This window comes from Numenius arquata, chromosome 3, assembly GCF_964106895.1.
Source record: "Numenius arquata chromosome 3, bNumArq3.hap1.1, whole genome shotgun sequence".
Taxonomy (NCBI): domain Eukaryota; kingdom Metazoa; phylum Chordata; class Aves; order Charadriiformes; family Scolopacidae; genus Numenius; species Numenius arquata.
Genome location: NC_133578.1, coordinates 10,258,492 through 10,270,744, shown reverse-complemented (window position 1 = coordinate 10,270,744; position 12,253 = coordinate 10,258,492). Strand labels below are relative to the sequence as shown.

The 12,253-nt window shown below is 42.6% G+C and overlaps 1 protein-coding gene across 1 annotated transcript in view; it reads left to right on the top strand.

The window, feature by feature from the left end:
• Positions 1-4,217: 4,217 nt before the first annotated feature.
• CCDC93 (CCC complex scaffolding subunit CCDC93) overlaps positions 4,218-12,253 on the top strand; it is a 47,779-nt gene continuing 39,743 nt past the window's right edge. The window contains exons 1-4 of the mRNA XM_074145081.1: positions 4,218-4,335; positions 5,414-5,527; positions 7,302-7,396; positions 9,972-10,083. Coding sequence (XP_074001182.1) covers positions 4,294-4,335; positions 5,414-5,527; positions 7,302-7,396; positions 9,972-10,083 — 363 coding nt within the window. The 5' untranslated portion in view covers positions 4,218-4,293. The remainder of the gene's footprint in view (positions 4,336-5,413; positions 5,528-7,301; positions 7,397-9,971; positions 10,084-12,253) is intronic.

Below are 12,253 nucleotides of genomic sequence, written 5' to 3'. Positions count from 1 at the left end.
TCACAATATGTACCCATGTAGAAACTGAGAAACTCCTCAGCAGCCTGATTTTCACAGAGGGCACAGCAGGCACTCTCTGAAAATCAAGCCTCTCATGAAGTTCCTCAAAAAACAAAGTACCCAAAATGACTAGTTTACTTGAATACTCCGACCACGGTCTTTGAGTGGTGTGACCAAAATCATCACACCGCAAAAGAGAAGTCCATTAAAAACTGTAGTATTAATCATACACTTAGTTATATTAGTCTCTTATTCTCCAGACAGACTGCTATGAGAGAGCTTGCACAGATGAAATTGTAGAGAGGACCAGCCACCAACTTTGTCAACCTTTGTCTTGGCGACCATGAGAGACCTGTGTTTTTCTTTCTTACCGGAACATCAGCATTTTCACTATTGGACTGTCTTGTCATTTACAAATCCCACAGGCCATAAAGTCTTTCCTCTTTATCCTGCTTAAAGATGGAACTATAGCATAGCCCTTTGCTAACTGCATCACCAAGGAAGTCACCACGAACAGGACCTTATTCCATTTTCTCATCCGCGACTCCCACCTGTTTTACCTGCATTTGCCTGAGGTTTGTTGGGATGAAGTTGGTAAGTGAGCTAAAAATGTTTGTGTTAACATTGCCAATCGTAATAAAAAAATATTACATATGACTCAAACACCATTTTCAAGGAAAATGTCTTCCTGTCTCCCTGTATATTCTAAACTACTAAATGCTGAGAATAGGAATCGTTCAGAGGACAGACTGAATATGATCTTGGCTAGGCTGTGCCTTCTGGATGTCGCCAATGGATGTGATGTTGGGCATGTTTAAAACATCACTATTTAATGTTATACGTGATTGCTGAAAGGGCACTATACCTTGCAAAACACATCAGCCTGTTTGATGGGATGCAATGGTCTGTTGCGCAGCCTCTAACGCAGTGGCTACTGTAACAGGTCTGTGACTTTGTCATTTCACAGTGCACAGAGTCTGGCTTCCACAGATGATAATTGGGCATTTGCAATTGCCTACCGAGTGGTTCCTCATGCCTACGACATCTCAAAATAGACGAAGGGGGGGCTGAATTAACTCTAAGGAGACAGGATACAACAAAGACAACAAATAAAAAAGAAGGGTAAGTGCATACAAAGATGCTGCTGCTGTGCCTGGCAGTATTACTAATTACAGAAATCTAGATGAAAAACACGGCAGGAATAATTTCATTACAGATCAGGATGGAGGTGATCTCTGTGCTGGAGCTGCCAGGCAACAAAATGGGTTGAAAACAGAGCCCATCCAGGATAAGAGCTACAGAAAACAATGCAAAAATTGATACTGACTTCGGAAGGCTTGGGTTCAGTCCCCCACAGTTGGCTTCAGCTTCTCCTGTAACTAGGGATGCAACTCGGAATATGCAGTCATGGCATTCCTGGGGTCCAGAGTCCAATGCCGTCTCTAGGATCCTTTCCATTTACTCTAAGATCAGTCCATGAGACTTTGTTTTATGGTATACATGAAAGAATGTTGTACCCTAACAGACACTGTACCATTACACAGGGAGTTATACTTATTTTATTTTATCTGCAGGATATCATGCAGGATTTATGGAAATAAATCTTTTAGGCCTCCTCAGCATAGAGATCACTGGAAAATTACCTAAGTCTCTCTCTTTGTCTAACTGTGCCTGCCCAACAACGAGTGGAGCCCTTGCTGTTGCTGTTACAACCCCATCTCAAATTTTAGTTCTTATTACAAGAAAAAAAAAATATGTGCTAAATGACACAGTGAAACCTATCGCCATGTTTTTCAGTGGTGACCAAGTCTGATGTCGTCAGAAGTCTAGGCTGAACAGCAAAATAAATCATGTGGCTATAAAAAATGGAGGAAGCTCTTTAGTTTCATGGGGTAAACATTAACGAAATTGAAAAATCAAGAAGGGATTGTTCAAAGCAGCTGCAGCAATTTGACTTACCTTCACAGATCAAAATAGAGCAGGGAAAGAGAAAACGGAGACTAAAGCTGAACCTGCTAGAGATTTGCAAGCATGAAATCTAAAGATCTGAAGGAAGAGAGGTTTCTCTTTTTTAGGCGATACCCCTTTTTGGACTTTTTTTAAACCTAATTGTTATTTAGAAGATTGATTATCCAAATGTCATGGGGAACAACGGCTCACTCTGAATAACTGCATGAATTTGCATCACAATGAGGTATTGGGAAGCACTGCCTTTGTGGAGGATTTTATTGAGGTTCAAGTCATCAAAGATGAGTTGTAATGACAACAGAGATACATTTTTGTATCTTCATGCCTTTCCTTTTCATTTCCTAACCGTACACCAGGTGAAGGAAAATTCCAGCCTTCACTGTAAAGCAGAAAAATGTTTCCAGTCCTTGTGGTTGCACAGACCTAAAGCAAATGAAAAGAACCTATTACCGTCCTGCAAGTATATAATTCCAAGCCAGCTTTGTAATTTTGGGTGCCAGTTGCATGAGTATTAAAGTCCCTGGGAGTTAATTAGCCCTGTCTCCTGTCTTTCCTCTACTGTGCTTTAAAAAGCCAAAGAAACAGTTAAGTTTTCCTGGTTAAGTTTGATCCTTGCCTTGTCTGATACTCAGTTACTACTTAAGCCCCTAGTTTATACTGCCCTTGGCTTTTTATTTATCCTTTTATTTAATGTGCTTCTTTGAAAATGATTTTTATGACCATATCATGGCTCAGCAAGCTTTTTTCCAAGTTGATGTTTCTTTTCAGTGGTTATGAACCTGTGCTGGCCACTGCCTCTGAAGGTCACATACATCCCTTCCTAACGCTCCTCTGTTTCAGCCCTTCTTCTTCTCTGTTTTTGGTTTGTTTGTTTGTTTGAGTCTTCCTCTCCATGACAATTAAATTAGAGCCGTACAGTTCTCTGGGAGGAGAAGGCAGACAAAAAGCAGAAAGCTTGCATTGCTCTGGTGAGCATGTTAGCCTCTGGGGCTGCATAACAGCTTTCTGCAACTCTAATTAAGACGTGGCCTGTGGTTACAACAGTACGTGGCCTGAGCCAGTCTGGCATATTTTTGCTTTTATTATTATTGTTTTGATCCCTCTGTCAGGGCAGCAGTCATTACAGGCTGGCTCGTGTACGCCGTGCTGCCCTCCAACTGATGGGAGACCAGGCTCTTGCGTGGCTTCTCCTGTTCCTTCGCCTCCCCGAGATGTCTCTAGTTGCAGCCTAACACAAAGCTTATCTTCTATAATGCTCTGTGTATGGCGAAGAGCCTAGAAAATAAACGCCTGGGGTAGTAGACTTGAAAAGAGACCCCTGTCAGGTATTTCCGAAGCCAAGAACAGCTACCCAAGCTGTGGGTTCGGTTACTACCAGCCTCTTACCAGCCCATAAACCCTTGTCCATCGGTGCAATTTTATTCCTGAGTCCAAAGCGTGTTAGCGACCGAGCTGTGCCTGGGCGCAGCTCTCCAGCCCCTGGCCAGGCAAGTTACACCCACTGGGCCACCGGGCCTTTCCTGGTGCTGGCCAACACGGGAAGGGGGGGGCCGAGCTCCTGCATGGCCAAGGTGGGACGGGAAGCCAGGCTCCAGCACACCCAGTCCCTGCCGGCAAAGAGCTGCCCACCTTCCCAACAGGGCTGCGCTTCCACACAGGCCCCACCGCGCGCTCGCTGTCAGGAGGCTGAGGTAGCGCCCGGTGCAAGGGCTCCTGAGCGTGGGACACACGCGCAGGACAATAAAAACAGTGAAATTCCCCTCAGCTGCGAGGTCACCTAACGCGACCAAGCTGCTGATCAGGGGCGGTGGGTGCCCTGTGGGGCACGAGAGCCCGTGAGGCATCTCTCAGCTCACGGAGCTCTCGGTGACTTGCCCTCCATGCTGCCGAGAGGCCTCAGGTCCCCTTGCAACAGAGGAAAAAAGGGAAGGAGGGACGGCCAGAGAGGCGCCCGGGTGTGCGGGCATGGCGGCGGCGGGCCGTGAGGGGCCTGCCCTGGGCACGGGAGCACCCGGGGGGGGGGCCGGTAGGGGCGCGGGCAGGGGCGGGCCGGCGGTTGCGCTGCGCGCAGTCAGTCACATGAGCCGCCGGGGGAGCCGCGCAGCCCCCGCCCTCCTTCCCCCCCCCTCCCCCCCCCCCCGCACCCCTTTGGCCGCGAATGGCACGGCCCGGATGCGCTTGTACGCAAGGAGGGTGCGGGCGAACCATTGAGCGGGGGCGGGGGAACCCGGCAGCCGCCGGCTGGGAACACCCCCTTCGCCCGGGCGTTGCGGCGGGGGGAGCGGACGTGACAGGCCGGGCGCAGGCTGCCGGAGACGGAGGGCGATGGTGCTCCCCAGGGGACAGGAGCACCAGGCCCCCCAGGAGGTACCGTAGCGGCGTCTCTCCCGGGCAGAGCGGCGGAGGTGCAGTCGTTCCTCCGGCCCCGCTGCACCGGCTTCCCCCGGGCTCCCTGCCTGCTCCTTCCCCTCCCCGCGGGGCCAGGGTTCCGTCGGGAGCCCGGGGGTCGGTGTTGCACAGCGGGCTGGGCCCTGCGGCCTCCCCCGCCCCGTGAGGTGGGGTCCGGCGGGGTGGGGGGAGCCGGGCCCTGTGGGGTTGCGGGCGGCGCCTGTGTAGGTCACCTTCCGTGCGGCATTTCGCCTCGCCGTCCCCCCGTCTCCCTCTTCTCAGGTCCCCGTGGGGAAAGGAAGGGAGAGGAGGAAGCTGTCGAGCAGATTTTGGGGAAGAGAGGGGCGGAGGGAGGGGGGGAGGGCGCGGAGGTGGGTGCCCGCAGCCTCTAAAGGGGAGAGCTGAAGCCCCGTTGGCCGCCTGTGGGTCTGAGGTGTCCGGGTGCTCTGTGCCCCCGGTAAAATCACGTCTAGCCCTGGAGCTGCGGGGTTTCACCCCATCACACGGGGACAAGAGCGCTCTTCAAAGGGTGCTGTGCTGATGGGGCTTTGGAGCGCTCGGACTATCCAGGCTGCCCGTCAGAGTTTAACTTTTTTGTTACTGCCCTGCTTTGGGTTTGCTGAAAATTGCATTGCCCCAAAAGGTGGAATTCCAAGCGAATTTCTTCTCCTGTTTTCCTAAAAATATTATAGAAGCATTAATGCGAGGTGTGGAGTTTTGAGAACCCTGAAATTGAAAGAAATGTACAACACGGAGAATAAATTAACTGTCTTATGGCAATAGGAGCAATCTGTCTGGCTGGAGGCAAGCAGCGGACCAGGAGTTTGAACAGCAAAAGCAGATTAAAGTATTTAACTGGGTGAAAAAGATGTGATGTTAAATCCATGTAGAAATGCATTACCTGTTTCTTTAATGTCTTTCAAACTAACGACCAAGTTGCTGATGGAAGTGAAGGTTTTTTCTGATACGTGCTCTGCGTTAAGGTAAAGTTTGGAGAATATTCGTTCAAAGAACGAAAGAGAAACATTGAATTAGTGTTGCGTGTTTCGTTTGCCAGGTTGAAACAAGAGAAGATGAGGAACAAAACATCAAGTTGACTGAAATTTTGGAACTGTTGGTGGCTGCTGGGTATTTTCGAGCAAGAATCAAAGGATTATCACCCTTTGACAAGGTAAGACCAATGTAGTATTTTTTAAAACCTTTTTTAAGTATATGAAGGTGACGTATTTTTTGCAGGTTAGTTTAGCAGTTATAGGTGATTAAAAAAAAAGATTCTTGGAACACATGAGGCTTTCCTATGTAAATAATTCCCAGTTTCAGACACAGGACCTCCTCCTCAGTCTTGAAAAATGATTCTGTGCAGCAAGGCCTGTTTTAAAGGAGACAACTGGATGCCAGCAGATTGCTGGTGTGCTTTTTTTGTGGGTGTTACGGCCTAAGTTAGTCATACATGGGGAAATTACGTATATATATATAAAACTATGAGAAAATATATGAAGAAGTATATGAGCCCTTCTCTCAACTGCAGTTAGAATAGCTAGAAAGATTTGATACTTGGAGATAGCGTGGTAATTTTAAAAAGAAGTATTCATTAATGAGAAATGAGGAAATATTTGTCTTGAGAGGCTCAGTGTAAGAATGGAACAGTTAGCTTAGCTTACTTTGGGGCTGTTTTTACATATCTTTAGAATGTCATGTATGTTGGCCTTTCATTGTCCTAGTCAGGAAGTATGTGACACTGACAGTGAGCAAAGTTCAGGTTGAAACAAGAGTTCTGAATTGTTTTATTGCTGACTCTGTGAGAAATTCCTGAACCAAGGTTTGGAAGCACAGAACTACGGCAGCCTTGAAATGGACTCTTCTGTTTTCTGCTGTTTCTTTCATCATAGCACAGCCTTACTTTGCAATGCAATTTTAGTTTCTTCAAACTGTGTGGCGTTACTGACCTTACCTGCTCAGGAGGCTGTGCACACAGACACAAAGCAGTGAGAAGGAGGCTGCCTCGGGATGTAATACTGTTGCATTTAAGTGTAGAAATGGATGCATCAGGTTTATACTTGCCTAAATGTAATTGCACAGTTACCATTTCATGACAGTGCCCAACCTTTACAAAAATGAGCATTGCCCTTGAAAATAATCTAGCTGCTGGTATAAAAGGGATACTGGTTGACTGTTTCAGAGGGGAATGTGAGAGCAGGAATGTGTTAGAAAACCTTGTATAGAGCACCCCAATTTGCTGTGTGATGTTGGTAAGTTATTCCACATTTTAATCCCTTTTTTCTGTTCTTTGCCTTGGCATACATTTAGGTTATCTTGTCTATGTTTATGCAAGGTTGTCATAAATATTTATGGAATTTATGTAAAGTTGATGAAATGGATCAGGAGTTTAAATATGCCTAAGTATCTGTAGGAATAGGGCCTGAAATACAGAATTCTAGAGAGCTGTGAATTTCCATTACTATGTTGATACTGTGCCTAGCACTTGGTGTTGCATATGTCAGCAAGCAAAGAATAATAGCAGTAAAGGTGTATATATAAAGGTAAATATGTGAATACGGAAATTATGAGCCTTGATAAAATTTTGATATGGTCACTTTAAAAAGTGAGCATACATTTAACACACTGTTGTGGTTTATCTATTAGTTTTTTTTAATCTGAGATTTGTTTCAAAACTAATGTATAAAGCTAAGAGGGGACTTTAGAATGCCACTAGCTGCTGTTTTGTGGTGGTTTTTTTTTTTTTCCTGTGGTCTTGTATATGTGTATTATATGCAGAAGTTGATAAATATACATTATTTGTATGTATTTCAGTCTCTATATAAGAATATTGAGGATGAAGAAAATACTAAGCTGTAGTTTCTAAAATAAATAAAGCCTTTAAGATGTATTTGGTTTCACCTCTTCAAATTAAAATGGAACTAATCATGCTGTTGCTCCTTTGCTAGGTGGTAGGCGGCATGACGTGGTGTATCACTACATGCAACTTTGACATCGATGTTGATTTATTGTTTCAGGAAAACTCTACTATTGGTCAAAAAATGTAAGTTGAGTAAATGGCAAGTGTGGTTTGTGGTTTTTTTTTTTTTTTTAGTTCTTAGGAAAGAAGAAGCGGGTGGGGTAGGGGTGGGGAAGTTACCTGGTATTTGCTTGTTTATAAGGTAGATTTTCAGTCTGAATTTCCTGCTTTTCAAGACCACTCATTTGCAAAACTTTTCACTGCTTTCTGGGTTTCTCAGACTGTAGTTCCACAAACTATAAAACCAAAAAGAAGCTTATTCCAAAAAAGGCAGTGCTGTTCCCCTCTGGTCTGCCATGTTCTTATATCCCTACTTAGCAGTGAAAGGGTTTACGTGGCTCCACATTGAACTGGATTGGGAACTGATCCAGATTAAAACCTACCAAAAAAAAAAAAATGGGGGAAAATAGTTTTAACATGAATCAGTTCCTGGATCCTGTTCTCTCTGCAGCTGCACAGATGCTTGTGCTGGCACAAGGGGATGATGCAGAGGCCAAAACAAAGGGCAGAGGGAGACCACGCTGCTGGAAACTGGAGTGCAACGTTAGAAGACCTTCCTTGAGTTCTCTATGTCTGCAGTTTTGCTGTGTTTATAACCCCTGATTCTCCTTTGTGGTTCTGAGTTGGAATTGTAGACATCAGCCAGCAGAATTTAAAGCATATTGCTGTTGCTGAAACAGTTACCTGCCCCATAGTGAGGAGGAAGAGGAGGAGTTCCTTCCTGTTAGTGACCCAATGAGGCCATTTTGGTTTGATTCATTTCTTATGCATGGAATTTGCTCATAAGCCAGATAATTCCTGTAGTAGGGAGGTTGTAAAAATTGTTTATGCTGAGAAAAGGGAATACATTCTAAACTATGTTATTTCTTTATGCATTTCTGTGATAAAAGAGCCGTAATTAAAATTTGCAGGAAGTAAGAATATCCAGTCAAGTTACAGTTGCGTGAAGAGACTTGTTTGCTCAATGTAGTTGAAAAGAACATTTTTAGTGCTGTTTTCTTGAAAGTCATTTAGCATTGGCAAGACTGTAACACATTTAAAAATAAAGTTTTGTGGTTATTGCCATTTAACTTGGAGATACTCAAATCATCACAGATAACAATGCTTTATGTAATTAAGTGCACAGAATTAAGCAGAGACTAGGCATGAAGATGGTGGTGGCAGTTTTTACAATTGCCAAGATTTTATAATTGCTGTCTTTGTTATCCTTAAGAACAGCAGGTTAGGAAATAGTTAAGTTGTTCTGAAAATGTTCTGTTATCTTTCCAGCTGAGTGGATGTAAAACTGGCAAAACAAAAACCAGGCTCCTCTCCCAAAACAGCAACAGTGATTTATTTGTAAATTTGAAGTGTTCAGAGTCACACAAGCATAGGCTATTTTGATATCAGTGTAATGTTTATATTGGTGGTGGCTCAGTGCTTCTGTGAAGTTCTCAAGATAAGGAAAAGTTGTGTTTTCTCAGTATTATTCTGAAGACCCTTTGATGGTGTCCTATTATTTAATTGCTGGGTTGAGATAAACATGGAAACATACATTCAGGGACGATCTTGCATCTACTGGATAAAGAACTTTTTTTTTTTTTTTTTTTTAAATTGCATTTGCTTTGATTATGCAGAGAGGTGCTGCTATTTTCATGTTGTAGAACATTAGCATGGTGCCATAATGGAAATTGCCCTTTAAGAATTATGGCAAATTTTTCACTTCTCTTAAGAAGTGTAACTTTTCAGGCTCTGTCCCCAGACTTCGGTCTCTTTCTCATATCTCTTGCTCCCCTTTTGTTCTTCCAGAGTATCAGTTGTCCATTTGGGCAGTACTGGGCCAGTTAATTTTTTTCCTTCATGGAAAAATAGTTTTAGTTTTCCCACTACAGTGTTCCTCCACAGTGCTGACACCTGCTTTAAAAATGTGCTTGACAGCATTGGCAGCAAAAAAATACCTTGCCTTAAAATAAGGGATTCAGGATGATGTTCTTGTAGATGAATCCATTGTGTCAGGGTAATCCTTTCGCTTTACCAGCTCTTACCTGAGCTGAAGAACGAGATGGTTGCCAGCAAATTCAGTTTTACTCACTAGAAAACCATGTGAAGTATATTGTGCATTTAGCTTTTAGGTATAATATGTATTTAAACTCATAAAGTTTCAGTAGCAATGTCAAGATATATTTTGGGAGTTCTGATAAACAAATTATTAAGTCCTTACATTTGATTCTGAACTTTCTTTGAGTGTGTATCCTTTACTTAATATAACTGTTTTTAAAGCTAGTGTTTCTTCATGTGTGCATGTATTACAATATGCAGAGGTGCTTGTAGGTACATCTTACATGGGCTTTTCATCTGACCAGACATGCAGATTTTAAAATGAAATCACAAGGTAGAAGCCTGCAAGGGAGCGCTTTAATCACCTCTTCGCAGACAATGTATATAGTACAATGTAAAAGCTGTTTTGTAAATGAAAGTTTGATTGCTTTTCACAGCTGTATACGATGGAAGCCACTAGAGGGAACCTTCTAACTACTAACTGTGTTTGCAAAAATAAATTGTAATTTACAAAAGAAAATTGTAGCATATATAAATGTGTGTTTTTGTTGTTTTATGATAGTGCCTTAACTGAAAAAATTGTGTCAGTATTACCAAAAATGAAGTGTCCTCATCGTTTGGAACCACATCAGATCCAGGGACTGGATTTCATTCATATATTTCCTGTTGTACAGGTAATAATTTTGTGGTGTATCGATACCTTGCTGAAAAAAGCCGTAAAACTTGCACAAACATTTGAACAAAGACCTGTATTATTGTTTGGCTCTTTATTTAACTTTGGAAGGAACAATCACAGAGGAAGTAGTTTAAATGAATTTTTTTAAAGAATTGAGTGACGTTATGGATGATACAATTCTTAAATATTGTTTGATCCACATTTAAGAAAAACACAAAACAGACTTTTAGTTTCTTTAAGCAGGGATTCGACAAAAGGCAGAATCTGACTCCACTTCAAAGAATTTTAAAGTTTAAGCTTGTTTCGGAACCCGATAATCTACTTTGCCAGACTAGGATGTAGAACAAACATTTTACAGTCTGTGTTTAAGTTTATGGAGTAAGTTATGCAGATAGTCATTCAATCAGAAGGATATCAATAAGGTGAAAGCCAGTTGGGGTTGTTTCTTTAAGCATAATTCATCCTTTGTTCATATCACTTAAAAACTGTATGGGTGGAAAAATAAATTGCTCTGACGTGATCCTATTGCTGTGTATTTGTTGAGCATCACTTACCATGTGCACGCTCGTAGTTCCCCATTTTATAAGGTTTAAGCTAACACGTGGTGTGTTCCCCTTAGTGTGGTATCTTGAGAATCCTTGGTATGTTGTTACCATTTTTTGATTTTACTTTCATCTGCACACAGAAAAGTATCTTTGATAAATAGGGAGAATGAAGACTGTTAAGCAAGCTGCTTTTTCATTAAATAACTCCTTACCTCCTGCCTGTGAAAGAATTTAGCAAGTAAGAGTTCAATCTAAATTCCAGTTTGTAAGAAGTGGAGAAAACTTCCTGTTGTCTCTTTATCTTCTAGTAGGGGGCTCCTGAGGAAAACCACACTTAACTGCACTCCCCACAAAGATACGTGGTGTGCGCTACTGTTACACAGCTTTCAAGCTGTGCTTGTGCTGCCAAGGGTGGAAAGTTTGTATCTTGTTAATGTGAGTTTTTTACTTCTGAAGCTGTATTTTCCCACCAAAAAATAAAAAAATCCCAACTCAGGTTAATTTCTTGCCCTGGTCACTTGATGATAATGAATGGTTACATTTATCAAATATAAGAGTTCTTTGGTGGGAGAAATAACTCCTCTCCTAAAGTGAGAACATGAACTATTACTCCTGCTGTAAAAACTATAGCACTAGGTATTCTTTTCTCTGACCTGCTTTATCTGAAATCTTGATCTGTGATATTACCTCTACAAAGGAGAAAGATTAATTATAAGCAGGAAGGAAATCGGCTTTCTCTGAGAGCAGTGATTCTTGGTAGCTGACCAGTAGGTGGTATATCTAATCCATACTTGATGAAGAAGTCTTTCTTGATGAGCTCAGGGTTTTTTTGTATGTAGAGGATCTTTTTTAGAAATTGTGGCATTCTGTCAGGTCCCTGTAAAGTTCTGCTTACTCCAGATATTGTTATTTCCTCATTTTGTCCCAACCAAGCTAGACTTTCAAGAAAACTTTTACTGGTGTCACCAGTATACTCTGCTCTGAAAAAGACCGTGTGAGTGCTATAATAGGTTGATCACACCATGGGATGTAGGAATTACGTATTTGATAATGACACTTTACAAAGTGTCCTCTTAAATTCGGCATTTCACTTGCTATCTGTAATTCTCATCTCAGTCCCCAAATCTTGCAGAAGCCTGGCGTTGTGTCCCAATAGTTCTTGGACTTTGCAAACTACTCTGGTGAACTTGATGGGACGGAATTTATATTAATCCTTCCCAACAGGAAGAAATTAGCTTGAGCTGGCTCACTGCCAAACACTGTAGCAGAACTTAAAAAAGAAAAAGACTAAAAAAAAATTCCAGTGGGCAGAAATGGTGCTGTTCTTCCTAGTAAAATCTGCTTATGTTCCCAGGGAAAAGTATGTACAATCTTCTGTTGAGATGTGCTTTGTAATTAACAGCTTGCATTTTCATCTCTCTTCTTGTCATCATCTTCCCCTCACTTTCCAGGGGTTCATGGTTATAGCACAGAAAACTCTTCCTAGTTTAAACTTGGATCCCAAGATTGATCTGATCTCTTATGTGACCTCCTGCACAGCCTGTCAACAGCCCACAAGATTTATCTTCTCCAGCATTGTTTAAAATGTACTTCAATCTCTTGTGGCTTTTTGTGTGGTCTTAT